The sequence below is a fragment of the Petaurus breviceps genome, unplaced genomic scaffold, assembly GCF_028583685.1.
Source record: "Petaurus breviceps papuanus isolate PSGF00001 unplaced genomic scaffold, PetGlider_PUasm1.0 208, whole genome shotgun sequence".
NCBI classification, from domain to species: domain Eukaryota; kingdom Metazoa; phylum Chordata; class Mammalia; order Diprotodontia; family Petauridae; genus Petaurus; species Petaurus breviceps.
In genome coordinates, this window is record NW_027185852.1 from 22,297,315 (window position 1) to 22,316,212 (window position 18,898).

Sequence of the window (18,898 nt, forward strand, 5' to 3'; positions counted from 1 at the left end):
TCCTAGGCATCCTGCCCTTTAGTAGTTACAAACATGAAGAATGCTCCTGATCAGCCTCATACAGTCCTTCAGTTGCTGACACAGGAAAGGGCATTTTTAGAGCAAAGCAAAGCATGTCTGATTAGTTCAGGCTTTGGCCTTTATGGGGTCCAAATGATCTGAAATGATTAGCAATGTCAATCGGCAAGACTGGCAAGGTGGGACCAGACCAGTACTTGTAGTCATGTGTCTAAGTTTGCATTCCACTGGCACAGAATTCAAAGACCCCGTTATCACTACAGCACAGGAAGATGCAGAACCCTCTCCGTCGGTGGAGAGGCAGATCTACTAATCTGAGGCGAACTGAAGCACAGAAAAATTACATGACTCATCCAAAGGCAGGGTGAATCAGTCAGCCAGAAGCAAACTTAGAAAGAACCACCAGGAAGTTCTCCCTTCTTTTGTAGAAAACCCAGTCATTAGGTCAACAGCTTATCCTGCTCTGAGGACTGGTGGCAAGTGCTCCAAAATCACCTTCATTCATCAGGACAGCGAGAGCCCAAAGGACAGGCTTGACATGTAAATCTTGCTTAACTCTGTATGAATGGGATGTTCAGCGTCAGGACTCAAGAAACTACATGAGAAAGTAAGGTTTCCTGAGGCTCCAGGAACCTTGTACATGGGGGGCTCTGGACCCAGGAGCCACAAACCACCCCCCACCTTCCATCAAGCATTCCCCGTGGAGCTCAGGGGGTCCAAGATCTGGGAAGGAAAAACAAACATGTATTTCACTGTAACTGATTTTCCTTGTGATCCTGTGTATTTTATCTTATTTTAAGCATTTGAAAACGTGGTTCTGAGAAGGGGTTCCTAGGTTTTGCCCAGACTTCAGTTTAAGGGGTCCAGGACACACAAAAAGGAGAATCCCCTGGTATAAACAGTGATGACAATAAGGCAACTTGATAATACCCCTAAAAGGCAGCTGAATTTGGATGAACTGAAGTGAACCACCTTGGTTCTGGAGAATAAAGGAGAGACTGCCTCCTTCCTCTCAGTGGAGGGGTGTCTGTGGGGGGGCCTAAAGGCACAGAATGCTACATACACTGTCAAATTTGGGGGCTCTTGGCAATAGTTCTGCTCATCTAAAAAGCAAACACTTTATTTCTGTGACTGAGGCTGGGGGGCCATGGGTAGAAGGAAATGAGTGATGTAGGAAGGGGCATCCCTTGGGAAGAGTCTATCTTGGCTGTCAGTCTTCTCTGGGAGATGTCATCAGAAAGGGAGGCACAGGAGCTGCTGTGTGATGTCTGTCAGAGGCTCCAGGATGAGCCCTCGCAACCCTGTGGCCCCACCTCGAATCCAAGAACACCAGCTAACAACAGCAAAAAGTTTTATTTGAAAAATTACTATGTATTGAAAATATACAGTAGAAACACTGGCCTCCTTCTGCTCCACAAGTGAGCCCCCCCCATCTTGACTCACTCTACCAGGTCACAGCCCAATTCCAAACCCAAAGCCCACCGTCACCTGTCCCCTGGCACCCCATGGTACAGCTGGGGCCAGAAGCCGCCTCCCCCCCCCCCATCAGTAAGAATTAAGCAAGTCCCAGTCTTCCACGGTGAGGCAGACACACTTCTGCCTGGAGGATGGCGACGAGCCTGGTGTTTCCTGGTCGGCTTCTTCCAGAGCTCTCTTTTTGGAGCTCTGGAGCTCTGGGCTGGCAGCTGCCTCCCGTTTCAATGGCGGCCCGTGGCATTCCGCTGCCTTCTCTTTATAGAACTGGAGTTTCTCACCCGAGTTTGTGGGGGCGTCAGCTAAGGGACACTTGGCAGGGGCTTCCATCCGGGGCCGCTGTCCATCTAGGGCAGAAGCAGAGAAAGATTCAGTGTGGAGCGAGAGTCTGTGGGGGCATTGAGGCCCACCCAAACCAGCACAGTAACTCCACACAGGGCTCATCCATCTCTGCTCCAAGATCTCCAGTGACAGTGAACTCACTACCTGTCCCAGCCGTCAGTCCTCCCCGTATCATGACATTCCTCCAGACACAGAGCAGCCATCAGCCTCCCTGTGACGTCCTCCCAAGGGGCCTCGGCCCCTGTGCCTACTGTTGGCCCCTTTTCAGTTTGTCATAGTGTTAAGGAAGGGTCTAGGTACCCTCCAGATCACTGACACGTGACAGGTGACTGAAACCCAGGCTGTCTGGACAGAAGGTGGCTAGAGGCATCAGACCTTGTGGACCAAACCCAGACCATGCTGGTGGCTCTAAGTTCTGCAGGCCCCACATCTCCCAGAACGAGCCAGTCCCCTGGTGGGAAAGCTCCGGGGTCCAAGACCTGGGTGTGAGTCCTGGCTTGGCTACTTACTAGGTGTGGGGGTGCCCTCAGGCACCCACTTCACCTGGGCCTCTGTCTCCTACATGGTCTTGGGCGATCACCTCTAGATGACCTCCCAGCTCTGACATTCTGTGACTCTGGCCTTCCTGCTGAGCAGCAATAACCGACAGCTTGGACAGCTCAGAGAGCAGAGCAGAGGCAGGGCTGCGGTCAGAGGTACGTACAGAAACGTGACGCTGCCGTCCGGGGCTTGTCCTGGCCTGCGACGGCTCCAGAGATCACGCGCTCCCACTGCAGGACAATCTGAAACAGGGACAACCACGGGCTCCACCACCATCCCACTCCAGGGGCCCAGCAGGCAGTGCCACCCCCCACCCCCAGCCCGTCCCAGGGCAGACCCGGGGGCTAATGGGGGCTGCTCAGAAGCCTCCTGATCCAAGGACAAGCATCACTTGACTAGCCAGAGGCAGCCCCAGGGCACAGGAGGCCTGCTGACACCAGGGAGAACAGAGCTGGCCTGAACGCCTAAGATGGCCTGGTCTGTCTTCCCTAGTGAAGTGTAAGCTCCCAGAGGGCAGGGACTGTCCCTTCACCCTTGCGCCCCCTGGGTCTGGCACAGAGCCTGGTACCACAAAGTGCTGGTCCCATTCTAAGCCTCTGCTGTCTCCTGGTGGCAAGCAGTCAAGTGACCCAGTGGGAAGAGCATGAGGCCTGGAATCAGGGGGGCCTGAGTTCAAATCTGGCCTCAGATACTCACTAGCTGTGTGACCCTGGGCAAGTCACTTTGCCTCTTAGGAGGATAATAATAGCACCTACATCCCAGAGCATTAGCGCACTGCCTGGCACACAGTAGGTGCCGTGTAAAGGCAGTCACTGTTCTGCAGCTCAGGCCCTGCAGCCAAAGGGAGAGTGGTCCCAACCCTGGGCTCTGACCTGCCAGGGAGCAGTCATGAAGTGCCTACTGTGTGCTGGAGCAAGAGCATGCCTCTGACCAGTCAGGGAGCAGTCATGAAGTGCCTACTGTGTGCAGGAAGGAGAGCGTGGCTCTGACCCGTCAGGGAGCAGTCATGAAGTGCCTACTGTGTGCAGGAGCAAGAGCATGGCTCTGACCCATCAGGGAGCAGTCATGAAGTGCCTACTGTGTGCAGGAGGGACAGCGTGGCTCTGATACCGCCTGAGTCAGCATTTATGAAGCGCCTCCAGTGTGCACAGCCCAGGGCTGAGCCCGGGGGAGACAGATAACATCCCCTGCCCTCAAGGAGCTCCCCTCTAATGGGAAGACAAGTGACAAAACCTATTCACAACCCAGTGCAGACAAAATAAGCGGGAGATGATTAATTAGTGGGGGAGCCACTGGAGGCCAGGGAGCCTGGGAGGGGCTTCCTGGAGAGGTGGGATGGAGCCTGTCATGGCAGGAGGGGCCACACTGTGTAAGTCTGAAAAGCCAACTGATGACTTTAGATCTGATCCTGGAGGTCACAGGGAGCCACAGATGTTGGCTCAGGGGAGGAGGGAAGTGATCAGCTCTGGGCTTCGGGATGGTCACTGGGAAAGCCTGGAAGCAGGAAGGCCCATGGGCAGGCTCCTGCATTAGGCCAAGCAGGAGGTAGTAAATGAGGGTCCAAGGTGGCCACAGAGGAGAGGACACCATGGGGCAGAAATGACCTGACCACTGACCGCATGGGAGGGAGGGGACAGGAGCCAGGAAGTGAGGACAGTGGTGCCCTCTCAGGTTAACAGACAAGTCAGGAAAGGGGCTGGGGAGACAAATGGGTTCAGACAAAATGCTAAGTTTGAGATGTCTACGGGACATTCAGGCCAAGATGTCTCAGACAGCTGGAGGTGGGCAAGGAGATCTGAGAGGCATCCACAAAGTTACTGAAACCACAGAAGCTGCAGAGCTCTCCCAAAGATGTTATGGAGAAGGGCCAGGAGGCAGCCTGGAGGGACCTCTGCTGCCTCATCTATACAATGGGTATAATACCAATCTTTACCTTGCTCTCTAGAGGATCAAATACTCGCTAAGACCTAAATGGGGGGCACAGGCTGTGCTGGGCCCCAGGAGGCACTAAATCCCACTAAGACTTGGTCCTTGCCCTCCCAGCACTTGTGATCTTTGAACACACTAGTTCTGTGTTCAGAGTGCCAGATGAAGTCACTTCCCAAGGTACCTGGTCTGCCCAGCCCTCCGTCTTACAGCTGCTGTGGTCAAACTCTTTCAAAGGCACTTTGGAATGAACGAGGCCGATGTGGGTCTGAAGCTTATGCATGACGGCCTTCACATCCTAAGCAAGGGAGACAAGGGTAAGTAACGCCCAGACTCACACCCACCAGGCCAGGCAGTGGCTGCCATCTGGGCGCGCACTAGAGGGGGGTCACACTCTCACCTGAAGGCCAGTCCCAGAGATATCCAGGCAGTTCAGTTTTCTAAAAGAGAAGAGGTAGCCAATTCCTGCATCAGTGATCTCTGGATTACCTAGAAAGTGAACCACAGGAGACTTTCCATGAAAATAAAATTCTGGGCCACATGGTAACGACAAGTCCAAGTACTAGAGTATACAGTTAGTGAGCAAACACTTATTAAGCTCCTACTGCATGCCAGGCACAAGAAAGACAACAAGGAGCCCCTCCTCTCAAGGAGGGGCTGACAACATGAACATAACCAGGCACACGCAGGCACGGGTCAGGATAAACCGGAGCACCTGACCATAGTTCAGCCCCTGCTTCAGGCCTGGCCCCCTCCTTGCTGCTCCTCACACCCTGCACATTCCAACACGCCACCCCCCCCCGGCCCCTCTGGTTTCCTGAAAGGCCTGGATCCGAGCCTGACTTTTTCAGGCCTGGGGACCATCCCCTCTCTGTCCTCCCTCTTAGACTATATGCCCCTCAAGAGGAATGACTAGCTCAGGGCTTTCTTTGGATCCCCAGGATTTGCACAGGCCGGGCATAAATGCTTGCCGATTGGCTGACATTAAGTGCCAGCCTCTCTGGCATCCATTCAAGCTCAGTGGCAGAACTGTGAACCCCTGATGGGAAGCATGGAGGTGCTGGTGGGCAATGGCATTGCCCTAGACTGGGCTCAGGAGGCCCGAGTGCCAGCTGTGAGCCTCCTCTCCCACAGGACGGGAACACTAATGCCGTGCAGCGTGTGAGAGTTGTCCTGAGACAAGTGCTCTGCAGACCTTGTGGGGCATCATGTCTCCAGCAAAGACGGCCACACTCACCTCCTGCTGGGGGATGGTCCTCAGTTGGGGCTTAATCCAGGTTTCATAGAGACTTAACACCCAGTGGCCCCAGGACTGGGCACAGCATGCCCAGGCAGGAAGGTCAGGGTCCAACAGGACTAACACCCACCAAAATAGTCCCTGCTGGCCCTGGGGGCCGGGCAGGTTTTCTTTCTGCCTGTCTCCTGAGTGGGCTCATCAGCCTTATGGATACATTCAGCAATCAAAGGTGCTGCCAAGAACCCAGTGTCAGTCCCGGATGGCCAACTGATGACTGTGAGCGGGAGGCGAGCATCAAGAGGAATTCCTGGGATTACGGAACTGTTTGAACAGAGGCAGGCTAAGGTAGGCAGAACCCAGAGGACGATAAACACAGTGAACAGATCAATGAAAATCCCGAGATCAAGTTCTGGCCAGGAAGGAGCCTGAATGGAGATGGACAGTCCAACACCCACAAGCCTACTCTAGCAAGAAGCCACAGCAAGAGCCAGTGGCCAGAAGCCCCCAGAAAAGCCTGAGTACAGGCCAGTCTCCTGAAGATGCTGCAGGCAGGCAGACCCTGGGAGTGCCCAGCCCTCTGTCCGGAGGGGCCAGCCAGGGCCGGAAGGTTGACTGCTCTGAGCCGCAGAGATTTGGCAACAAAGTCTGGAGAGAAGAGTAAGCCGAGAAGACCCCAAACCCTCAGCAATGACTGGAAGGTCTAAACAAACTGAGAAAAACAGCTGACAAAATTCTGAATTGACTGAAAAATAGCATGGCTTCTGAAATCTCTGCACGTCTGCCTTCTTGGCCCATCGCTCTTTAGCGAGTCTATTTCTCACTGAAATACTCGGTTTTTCAGACAGTCAGGATGACATAATTTACTGGGGGGGGGGGGGGCTGGTTGACACAACTAAACACTGAACAGGCATCTCTGTCATTCCACACCTTATGTGCCAGGACCAATCTTTAGCCCAAGGGGAGACAGCACCCTCACCGCCACTGGCTTTGACGAGTCACTCATGGAGCTTTCCATCGCGTAAGGGTCAAACACAGAGCCCATCCCGATGCCTGAAAAGTAGCCTGACAGGGTCGGCTTCCTCGGGGGCTTGCTTGGCTACAGGCCGAACACCTGACACATGGTCAGGTTTCAAAGGAGATTCTACATGGTTTGCATTTTAATTCTCGGGCTCTTTGCTGCTGCTGTTTCCCTACAGCATTATTTTAATAAGTGTTACAATGCCAACTAAAAAAAAATGAATAACCCCAGAAAGCTAGCCCAGGAGGGGAGCCTGACGCCCTAACAAAGAGGGTACACAAAGGGAAAAATGGATTTCCCACCAGGACCACTGAAGCCCTGGAAGAAGGAACTGTAAGGAGAATGACAAAGGAGAGGAGGTGGTCACCTCAGCCAAGCAATGGACTCCCTGAAAACCCTAAAAGCCTGGACACTCTCTTTCAAGAATTCGTCAGTGAGGGGCAGCTAGGTGGCACAGTGGAGAGAGCACTGGCCCTGGAGTCAGGAGGACCTGAGTTCAAATCTGACCTTAGACACTTAGCAGTGGTGTGAACCTGGTCAAGTCACTTAACAGCAATCACCTCAAAGAAGAATAATTCATGGATGAAAACTGCGCAGATCTCTTAGACCAGAGGGCAAAGTAAAGACAGAAAGAATACACTGATTACCTCCTAAAAGGAGACCCAAAAGGAGAAGCCCAGAATGTCACTGCCATACTGCCAGAGCTCCCATCCTGAAGAATAAATATCCAAACAGTCAGAACGAGAGTCCAAGTACCAGGAACCATGGTCAGGATCACACAAGCCTTGTCAGCTTCTACGGCAAATGAGAAGTGATCTTGGGGACACACAGAGGCTCTGACCAAGGAAGACCTGGCTTGCAAGGGAGAAACAGGAGACTTCCAAGCATTCCTGATGCAAAGATCAGAGTGAGATGGGGCGGTGGGATGCAAAAGCAAGAGAAACCTAGAAAGGCACATGCACTGGAGCAGTGAGATGATGAAGCTTGATATCCAAATGGGGGAGAAGAAACAGGTGTCATTTCCAAGCCTTAATGTCTTCAAAGGAAACGAACAGTTAAACAAGGAAAAGAGGGGACCTCAGGGTCAATAGGGCCTGTTCTAAGGGTCCTAAGAGGGGCAAGAGAAGAAAGGGTAAAGGGAGGCATTGGAGGAAGGGGGAATTGGCAAGAAGGGGCCACAAACATGGGGAGGGGTGGGTAACAAGCAGGTGGGTCTAACACAGGGGGAGGCAGAAAACATCCACCCTCTTCCACACTTATAAATGCAGAATGAGGGACACAAATTCAATTAGCAAACAGGCAGGGATTGGGGTGGGGTCAAGAAGGCCATGTGGGGCAGAGATGAGTCACAAGCAAACAAACATTCTCATCCTCAAAGAGGAAGCAAGAGACCAAAAGATTTGGAACCTAAGGGAAGGTCCATCCATTGGGTAATGGCTGAAACTTCACCTAAGACTGTAACAAACATTCCTAGGCTGGCGGAAAGTCCCAGACACCATGCCAGGACCCTTGCTGCAGTCAGGAGGACCCTCCCTACAAACCCCACGAGGGATGCAGGGGTTCTGGCACAGCATGGACATGCCTGGCTCTGTAATGTGTTTAAAAGCAAATTAGGGGAAGAGTCAGGGGGAGGAGACGTAAGGACAGTGAGAAGAAAGCAGGAAGCAAAGAAGGAAGGAAGGAAAGAAGAGAGGAAGGAAAGGAAAGGAAGGAAGAGAAAGAATGAGGTGGAGGCCACTGAAGAACTGACAAGGGTGTAAGAAGAAAGCTGAGACGGCAGCAGGGCAGCTTTGAGTGTAACACAGGAGAGATTCACACGTGTCACTCACAACCCTTTACACATTCTACTTTGCCCCCAGAAATGCTCTTTTTTGGTGCTGCCTAAGTTCAGAATAAAGAAATTCTAACTGGTTAGATAAAGGAAGAGATAAGGGAGCCCAGCCTGGAAGGGGGCTGGGGCAGGGGCCTGGCCACCACATCCAACCTGAGCCCTTCTGTCTGGACTTGAGGCTGGTGCCCTCCCACTGTGACACTGCCAAACTTACAGGACAAGTCGAGTAAGGCGAGGTTTTCCAGTCCTCTTCTCATCACCCGGACAGGAGCAGTCATTCTCCGGACCCCGGCATCAGAGAGGCAATTGTCCTTCAGGCGGAGCTGGGTCACGCTGTGGGGGCGAGGCCATAAGACACCAGAATTTACTTTGGGTGGCTCTGTATGGAACACCAGAGCTGTGCTCCCAAGGGGCTGCCCAACTCACCTCCCTCAAGTAGCCCCAGCCTGGCTGGACAGGCGTCTGTGCCCTGCCCTCTCAGACTCCTTGTAATTTCTCTGTAAACTTTCATTCCACACACACGTGCATTGGTCTCATTTAATAATCTGATACCCTATCATGGCACCCAGCACAAGGCAGGCACAGAACACCACAATGACTTTTAAAAATTAAGACTCAAAAGCGATTTGTTTGGTTATTTGTAACTGTTCAAACAAGGTACAAAGTGACGCCCCCTCCCCATTTTCCGAGCCCTGCCTAAAAGTCCTCCAGGCCACATGAGCCCTGGAAGGCTCTGCTAGCCTGACCTGAGGGGCTCCAAGCCTGGACCCAGGGATGGACAAGCTGCCCCCTGCCCCGAGACCAGGACAGCTGAGTTCAGCAAGGCCCTAGGCCACAAGGGCTGCAGGGTTGTCAATTTTTCCCCAAAGAACTTAAAGATAATTTGCCAAGGGGGTAAATGGGAACCTGTGCCTATGGCAGGAAGACCAGATCCCCAAAGTATCTGTGTGTGTAGCTATGAAATGAACAGGAAAAGTCAGGAACCAGAGCAATCCTTCTCTGCACCCTTGGACAGGACAGCTCCAAGGCCAGCCTGGTGTGAGCAGCTAGGTGGCCTAAAGTCAATGCGATGCACATTCAGATATTTAGTAGCAAGGCCAGGAAAGAACAGACACAGTCCAAGGAGGCTGTCAGAAAGCACCCAGTCCTCAGTAAACGCCATGGGACAACGGGAAGGACCTGGGCTCAAATTCTGCCTGTTACCCCCTGTCCCTGTATGACCTAGGCCTCAGTCTCCTCCACTGTACAGTGATGCCCTGATGGCCCCTAAGGTCCCTTTCACCTCTGGGTGGAGGAGCCTGTGAAAGGCTCACTGGACTCTGGGGCCTCCGTGTGGCACGGCTGGGGGCAGCGTGGCAGATAAGCCCTACCTGGACAGGGCCTCGTTGGTGAGATGCTCCAGGAGCTCATGCTCATCCCCAAGCTTACAGCAAGAAAGATCCAAGCAGGTCAGCTCCCGGAAAGATTTGATCTCTTCGAGCTTTTCTGAAATCACCAGGTACCTGCCAAGCACAGAGAGTGGTCAGTGGGCCCCAGCAGATGTCAGGCCCCACTAGTGGATGATTAACAGGCCACAATGACTGGCCTCCAGACGTGGCTGGCCTGCCCCCAGCCCTTCACCCCACACCCCCCTGAACGTGTGCTGCCTGTGGCGAGCTAGGTGGTAAAGGAGAAGTTGGGGGCTGAGGTGAGCCAATGTCGTCAACATTACTGGGCAGCAGTGGCAGCTCTCCCATGGAGAAAACCAGCCGAGACTCCTCAGATGTCAAAAAGGCACCACCTCCACCCACCAGGCCAGCAAGAAGAAATGAAGAGGGCTCGGGTGTGTGTGGAGGAAAAGCCTTCCTTTGCCAATCACACCTTTCTGGGGTCCAGGAACATCGTCCCTGAAAAGGTCACAGGCTAGGACCAGCAGGAGGGAGTGTCAAGGGTTTCGGCCCCTCTCATCTGCGAGCCTTCTCTGCTTCCTGGAGGGCAGGGCAGGGGGAGGGGGTGGAACCCAGGGCTAGTTTCTTCCCCCTCTCCCCAGCCAAGGTAAAAAGTACTCTGGGCCCAACCCCTAGGGTAGATGGCTCAGGGCCGGGAAGCCCCTTTAAAATGCTGAATCAGAGATGCTGGATGACCAGCTCAGCTGGGTGCACAAGCAAACCTTATCTGACCAGTTGTATTTAATTGCACTGTAAATAAAGCTACTGTTTTCTACCCTCCAATCACATAGTTAATAGGGATTTGGGGGATTACTAGGCAATCAGAGAAAGAAAACATGCAGCCTCTGAGAAAGTAATCGAGACTTTTGTACTTCTGGAACAAGGGATTTTTATACTTCTGGCAGAGGACATGAAAGTGGGCCAACATGATTATGGGACATAGCAAAGTCAAGGCCAGGAACCCAGCCAGAGGAGAAAGGAAGCCCCATTGGGAACTCCTGGCAACAGCTTCCCATGAGAGGCCCCAAGGGGCATCTGGGGCTGTAGGGGAAGAGACGACTGGGCAGGCCAGAGCAGCTCAGCTCCTTCAATGGACAGCAGGCCCCCATCCTTCCAATTCCCTTCCTGTCTGGCCCCTTCAAGCTTGGAATTTTCTCCAGACCAGAAGTACCCCAATATGACCTCTGCGAATAAACTAGGAATCTCTGGCCCCTCCCTAGAGAGAAGGGGGCGGCCTCTCCTTACAGAGACAGCTGTTGAAGCCCCTCTCAGCACTAGCTTGAGAAGCCTGTATTCCCAAGTCATTTTCTCTCTGAGCCTCAGTCTCTCTCCTGTAAAATGGGGGGCTGAACCTATCCAAGCTCAGCATCCGGGCTGCCCTCCCAGGATGAGGAGACGCTCTGTTCTCTAGTTTTCAGAACCCCCCTCACCTGTTGCGAAGACAGAGTGAGCAGAGCACCAGACGCCCATAGGCCTCCGTAAACTTCTGCAAGGCGCGCAGCCCCGCGCCGGGCTCCGTGAACTTGTGCCTGGCTTCCGCAGCGGAGAACAGCTTCTCGGCGATCTGCTCAGGGAAGCCGATGAGGGAGTCAATGTGGTCGACGTTGTCAGAGATGAAGCCCAGCACTAGGCTGAAGAGGGACTTGGCGGAGTAGCGGAGGTTGCCTTCCCGCGTGTAGGTGAAGATGAAATGGTCCGTCTTCTCCTTCCTGGCCGCGTCATCTTCCCTGTTCATGCACAGCTCCACCGAGAAGCCTTTGGGGAACAATCTCAAAGGCCTTGGCTCCCGCAAGCTGCTTGTGACACCATCCAGGGCCAGGCTTACCATGTGCAGGCGGCCATTTTCCCTGACATAGATAGGACCTGGGTTGGGGCAACCTGGTGATCTGAGGTAGCAAGACATTCCCCTGGCTGCACCTGCAAAAAGCAAGAACCAAGGGAGGAGGCTGGTCCCTAGGGAGGAGGCTGGTCCCTAGGGAGGAGGCTGGACCCAAGGGAGGAGGCTGGACCCAAGGGAGGAGGCTGGTCCCTAGGGAGGAGGCTGGTCCCAAGGGAGGAGGCTGGTCCCAAGGGAGGAGGCTGGTCCCTAGGGAGGAGGCTGGTCTCAAGGGAGGAGGCTGGACCCAAGGGAGGAGGCAGGCTTAGCTGGAGGAGAGAAGACTGGGACAATCACTAAACAGACATTCATTAAGCTCCAACTCTGTGCCAGGCCCTGTTCTAGGTACCAGGGGAAGCACCTGCCCTGGAGACACATACAGCTCACAGGGGAGAAGGAAAAGAGACACAATCAAGAAGCCTTGATGACATCCCTAATGTATGCAGGTAACAGAGATACAAAGCCGAAAATGAGAGAGACGGAGACAATACACTAACACCTAAATTCGGTCCAGTCATTTCAGCCACGTCTGACTCTCAGGGACCCAATTTGGGGTCTTCCTGGCAAAGACACAGAAGGGCTGCGCCAGGTCCTTCTCCAGTTCATTTTACAGACGAGGAAACTGAGACACACAGGGTGAAGTGATTTGCCCAGGGTCACAGAGCTCATGAGTGTCTGAGGCTGGTTCTGAGTTTAGGAAGGTGAGTCTTCTTGGCTCCAGGCCTGGCACTCTGTGCCCTGCAGTACCACCGCACTACCCCAACAGCATACAGGCACTATACTGGTAGGACCTGGCAGTTCAGAATATGAACAACGTCCACAAAGAATACATGTTGAAAAAGCCTCTGAGGAAAAAGACAAAGGCAAGTGTCAGCCCTGGGCGTGGAGCAGGGAGAGGCCTCAGCTCTGCCTCAGTTTCCTATAAAATGAAAGAGCCGGCTGGGCCTGGCCTTGGAGCTCCCTTCCAGTCTGAAATCCGGGAGTTGACTGTTTTTACCAGAAAGAGAAGTCATGTCTCAACTCAAACACGTGGCTCTGGGGAGTCCAGCCTTGTTCCGAGATGGGACAAGATTCTTCATGCCAAGAACCATTCTGAAGGCTAAAAACTCTACTTTCCTTTTCCAAGGGGTCTGTCCTTCTCCTTTCTCACTCCTGGCTACTTCTGCTAAAACAGCATGGGGATGGGCCCTGAAAACTGTAGCAAGCAGTAAGATCCAAGGCCCCAAAAAGCCAAGATCCCTTCAGCGAGAATAGATCCCTGCTCCCTGTGGGAGCTAGACACAGCCATGCTTCTGCCAGAAACAGGTGTGTCATGAAAGGTGCTCCTGGGGTGGGAGGAGGGAGGCACTGAGGGCAGGCAGCCTGCCACTGCTGGGGCTGCCAGGGAACAGCCTGCTTCCCAGGAGCAGCCTCCCCTCTCCCGGGTCTCTCCTGCCACTGGCCAAGTGATACTCCCTTAAGGAGGGAGATGCAGCTGCCCCCTTGAGTCTGTGAGCTTGATCTTAATAAGGGAAGAAGGAGCATGACGGATCCTCGAAGGTCTATGGGCTTCACAGCCTCTCAAATGAGGGAGATGGACAGTTGTTCAGTCCGAGTACTTACTAACTGTATACAAGGCACTGGGAAAATGACCTAGTCCCCGTCTTCCAGGAGACCTCACCATCTCTCTCCCAGGAGAAGGCAATGTATTCCAAACCAAGTGATTCCTCTTCCTTTTCAGTCTGATACCTCTCCCTCTTCCACATACATAGTCTAGGACCCAGCTCAACAAGCCACCTTCCAAATGGGGCCTCTGCAGAGTTTAGCACAGTGCCTGGCATATAGTGAGTGCCTGACAAATGTCTGCTGATTAATCAACTGTCCCCTGTTGCCTCCTGTCTTCCTTCAAGACCCAGCCCAAAGCCTATACCTTCTGTAGGAGTCTTCCCCTCCCCTGATCTCATGCACACATGGTTGTTGCCCACTGTCTACCTCCCCCTTAGAATGGGAACCCCTAGAGGGTAAGAACCGTCCATTTGCCTTTCTCAAATCCCCAGTCCTTGGCATGAAGGCAGCACTCATCCAGCATGTGCTGACTGACCTAGAAAATTAAGAGAGATGCCAGGCTCAGTGTGGTGGGGACACAGGAGAGCTCCAGAGGGAGCAAAGGGGAAGCTGAAACAGCCTGGGCTAGGCTCTAGCACTGACAGCATCGGCTCCCTCTGGGCCTGGGGTCTCTGGCCCTCTTCAGTGGCCCAGAAGGGCAGCAGCCTCACACACTCACACACATGTACTCTCACACACACACTCTCACATTCACAGACACAGACATAGACACACACACAGACACACTCACACACACAGCTGGGACCAGGGACCCAGGAGGAGGCTGCCATGGGGGCCTGAGCTGGGTGCAGACAGTCACCGTGGACCCGCAGATGGCATGAACGACGTGCCCAGGCCCTGGGCTACTTGGGGTGGGCGCTGCAGAATCAGATTCCAACCAGCAGGGGGCACTTGGGGCCCAGAGACCCTAGAAGCAACTCAAAAGCACAAAGGGGTTCAGGGTCCCTCTCCCATTTTATAGATGAACAAGAAGTTCAATGAGGCTGTGATTTGTGCCAGGCCACCCAGGTACCAAGAGGCAAAGCTAGGACTCAAACCCAGGTTCTCTAAGCCAACACAGAGCTAGAAGGGGCCTCAAGTCACCCTGCCTAGGGGCAGCTAGGTGGCGCAGTGAATAAACGCACCGGCCCCAGAGTCAGGAGTTCAGTTCCAGCCTCAGACACTTAACACCCACACAAAAACACTAGCCGTGTGACCTTGGGCAAGTTACTTAACCCCAACTGCCCTCCAAAAGGCAAAAAAAAAAGTCACCTTGCCCAAGTCCAGGGGGCTCAGTGCCCTCTTCTGACTTCTCCACACCTGGAAGGTCACACAAACAGTAACTGGCAGAACCAGGCTTCTCGGAACTGCCTGCTGCCCCCTGTCCCCGGAGCTGCCTACTGCCTTGGACACACAGGCCTGGCTGGCCAAGCAAGCTGCCCAGCCCCTGGAAAACCGCCTACGGCAGTAGAAAAAAAGGACAAACTCTTCCTTTCCTAAGGTTCTAGGCCATATCAACATGTGCCGTACTGTCCCATACCACAATGGCCAAAGCCTGTCTTATCTTCTGGTCACTTCTGTCCCCTCCAGGAGATGACCCTAGTTATGGGGCAGTCCAGCGAGCCTGGATCTCTCCAACTCAGGCACTCCCCAAAGGGAGGCCCCTGGAAGTCAGTGAGAGCAAGGAGACACTGGCCTATAGAAACAGAAGGGGAGGGGGAGGCAGGGGGCCTCAGGCAGGACTCAGCATCCCCAGCCCCACACAGGACTTGGTAATCTCACCCAATGAGAATCCAACACCTGGGCTCTGGCCCTGACTTACCCTGTGTAGTACAGAGCTCAGAGACTCAGCTGGCAGGGGCCTCAAAGGCCTTTATAGGTGGGGAGACTGAGGGATGCCCTGAGATCCCAGCTCCCTAAGTGTCTGAGGCTGACCGACTAGACGGATAAAAGCATTGTGCAGGCACCCTAACTGCCCTAATTCATGACCCGCAGCTTGGACTTGTAATTCTACGCTTAGTTTCAAAGCAGTCCTGCCTCATGGGTTCTCTTTCGGAACCTTTCTGTTCTCTTCCGTGCATTTTTTTAGAGCATCTCAACCAATGTAAAGCACTCCAGGAGAGCCCAAAAAGCTCATTCTGGAGGCAGACAACCTAGGTTCAAACCCCAACTCCAAGCAGCCTCGGCCTCTCTGGGAAAAATGAAGGTGGGGAGCTGGACTCCAGTATGTCCAAGGACAGCCCTTTGAGCTCTAAGGCCTATGGCCTGGTTTCTCCTTCCTGAGAGTGAGAGGCAGGAGCCTCCTGCCCATCTAGACAAGCTCAGGAGCCCAACAGGGGTCCAGACTGACTTCCATTTGTGCTTCATGTGGGATGGCCTGATACTCCTGAAAAAATCAGGCCCATCTTACTCCCATGGGGGCGACCCAATATATCAGGTACCGAGGAAAACAAACACTGTCCCTGCCTCTCTCCTTGCCCTGATGCTCTCCCTACCACCATCATTAAAGACCTCTCCACTTGACCCTGCCAAGCCCTCAAATCCCCCTGTGTTCCTCCCTTCCTGCCTCGGGGGAAGGGGCCTGAGGGCATGGGATCCAACAAGGGGGTCGCTGCAGCGTCACCTCCATCTCACTTGGCACAGGGTTAGAACTTTCTTCCTGATGTCCACTGGCCTCTTTGCTTCTGTGGTTCTGCCCCCAAGATGAGGAAAGGGTCTGAGCCTTCTCTGCCACCACAGTCCTTCAACTTCCGGAAGGCAGCTCCCATGGCCTTGCTCAGCCTTCTCTTCTCCTGGGGCAGGGCTTGGAAGCCTTTCCCATCCTGATCACAAACACAGGAGCCCAGAACTGAACACAAGACTTTTGGGACCACCCTTTGCATTTTACCAGAAGCACAGGCCATCTCTTCTAGGAAGTCTTCACTAATGTCTGATCGGACTCCTGGCCCCATCTGACCAGGGGTTCTTCCATGTGCTTTGCCACTGCACTCACCTCATTCTGCCCTTCCTTCCAGCTCTCAGTATAAGTGCACAGGCACCGAGCCCTCCCTGCTAAGAGCCTGGAGGCCAGATCTTATTCAAATCCATAGCCCCAGAGCCTGGGCCAGGGTTGTGGTGCCACACCTTCTGGACCCTAACGCTCACACAGGCCCATCTGCAGTGAGCCCCTTGTCACTGACACCCCACGGCCTCTTCTCAGGCCTGCTCCGCCCTGTCTTGCCTGATGGCCCCCATCCTCCCAACTCCTCATCAGAGGTGTCCCCCCAAGGCCCTGCTCCTTCTTCTGTCTACACCACCTTCTCAGGTGATTGCATGAGTGCACACAGGTGATCCTCAATCTCTAGTCAGCCCATACGTCTTTCATGAACTCTAATCCCACAAAATCACCAACTGCCTACCTCATGTGGGACTCACAGTTGGAAGGCACCTCCAAGGCTGTGTGGGCCAATGAGGAAACAGAGGCTCACAGACCCTGAGTGACCAGGATGGGAGCAAGCATCCTCTGGCTCCAGCCCCGGGGTGCTTCTCCTTTTCCATCTGGATCTATCACCATCTAAACCCAACACAAACCCTGTCATCTTCCCCCAACTCGCCCATTTCTGAGGACATCATCTTCCTCCCTGGCACCATGACCTTGGAGGCGTGTTAGACTTTTCCAACGGATTCCCAAGGCCTATGGATTCTACCTCCACGACACCTTCCACACTGCCAAGATAATAAGCATTCATGTAGTGCTTACTGTTTTTTCCCCCAAATATTATTTCATTCTGATGTGCACAACAACCCTGCAAGACAGATGCTACTGCTATGCCCATTTTACAGATGAAGAAACCGAGGCAAACAGAGGTTAAGTGCTTGGCCCAGGGTCCTCCAGCTAGGAAGTGTCTGAGGCAGGATTTGAACTCACATTCCTGACTCCAGGTCCAATGCGCTAATCCAAGGTGCCGACAGCTGCCTGCTCTCTATTCACCCTTCCCTCACCCTGTTTCTCCTGAGTTAGCCTCTTCAGTGGTCTCCCCCATCCCCATCCATCCATCCAGCATTTACCAAAATCACTTCCTCAAGTCCAGGTCTGATGGGGCCCCTCCTCTGTTCAGACATCCAGGGGCTCCCCACCCTCACAATGAAGCTTCTTACCCCAGTCCTCAAACACATGGCCTTTTTAAAAATAACTACTTCAAACTGTAATTCAATTGGTTTGTTTTGTAATGCTATATATTTATTTTGTGCATTTAAAAAACAATACTCTGAGAAGAGTCCACAGGTTTCCCCAGCCCACCTGTCTGCTGAAGGGGCCCACAACACAAGGAAGATGAACAATCCTTTCTCTAGGATAAAATACAAATCACTCAGCATAAGGTCACCAGTCTTCACACTGCTGCCCTTTCCAAGTGCAGCCAAATTCAACAGCCAGGGGCTCTGCACAGCCACCATTCCAACCCCATAGGGTTCTTGTCCTATCCCTCTCCTGAATCACACGCCTTCCTCACCTCGGCCTTTCAAGTCCATAAGCACCTACTGTGTGCCGGGCACTGTGCTATTCTCAGGGGTCACAGAGAAAGGCAGAGCCCAGTCACTGCTCTCAAGGAGCTCTCAGTCTGATGGGGGAGACCCCATGCTAGTGTCTGCACACTGTTCATGGTTATGTACAAAAAGACGGAGACAAGGGTGCCCTGAGGATGGTCTGGGAGGGAAGGCCCAGCAGAGGCTCTGGCGGGAGGTGAGACTTGTGGAAATCTCCACTATGCTCAGCCTTCGCTGGGAGTACCTTCTCCCAAAGAGCTGTCAGCTCATTAGAAGTCTTCCTCCAATGATCCCGACAGCTCTGGGGTCCAGTGAAGAAAGCGCTGGGCCTGGTGTCAGGGAGACCTGAGCTGGGGGACCCTAGCCAACTCATGCGACCTCTCTCTGGTCTCAGCATCTTCATCTGCAGCATGTACTTCTAGAGCTGTTGTGAGGACAAATTGAGATACAAATGCAAAGCACCAAAAAAAGGCTGGCTGTGGTTATGGCTGGTCTCATTAACACAGCTCCAGACTGTTCTGGGGAATCTCATCTCTGTCTTCCTGAAGCTGACCACAGAGTCTACGCCACCTCCTGGGGGCCTGGCCTACCCAGAGGCCACCAACGGAGCCCATGGGCTGGCTGGCCATCAGCTGCTCCTGGGAACGGCTGTCTTCTTTGTTCAAACCTTTCTTTGACCACATCCTTCATTCTTTTTCTGCCACATGCCCAGTCTGCCCACCCCAGGCCCCTGGACTACTCTCTTGGGTGAGCCTTGGCTTCCATTCTTCAGAGGCCTGTGTGTCCCATGACTCGAAGCCACTGGCAGTGACAGATGGAATAATAGCTGGGAGGAAGGAGATGAGCCACTGTTTCAAGGAGAAGCTTGGGGTCATTAAGAGAATCTTGCTATTTCCCAAAGGCCAGCCAGCCCAGAGTCCTGCTCCACTCCAGGCCCAGCTCCCTGTTTATTCCAGGTCACACAGACACACAGAGATGATCACAATGTGGCAGTGCCCAACTTTAGATCAGAGTCTGAAGAACAGGCCCCAACCATTGTGCGCTGCTCTGAGGGTATCCTCCTAACAGCAGACACTGAAGAAGTTCTGGAAGGGCCAGCTCA

At 53.5% G+C, this 18,898-nt stretch overlaps 1 protein-coding gene across 1 annotated transcript; it reads right to left on the reverse strand.

Moving 5' to 3' along the window:
- Window positions 1-1,352: 1,352 nt before the first annotated feature.
- LRRC42 (leucine rich repeat containing 42) lies at window positions 1,353-11,748 on the reverse strand. Its single transcript, XM_069093530.1, has 7 exons — window positions 11,243-11,748; window positions 9,756-9,887; window positions 8,600-8,718; window positions 4,700-4,788; window positions 4,484-4,597; window positions 2,537-2,615; window positions 1,353-1,838 (listed from the first exon to the last, which is right to left on the reverse strand). Exons 1-7 carry the CDS (start codon window positions 11,713-11,715, stop codon window positions 1,564-1,566), a joined length of 1,281 nt encoding a protein of 426 aa, XP_068949631.1. The 5' UTR covers window positions 11,716-11,748; the 3' UTR covers window positions 1,353-1,563.
- Between the last annotated feature and the right edge of the window lie 7,150 nt (window positions 11,749-18,898).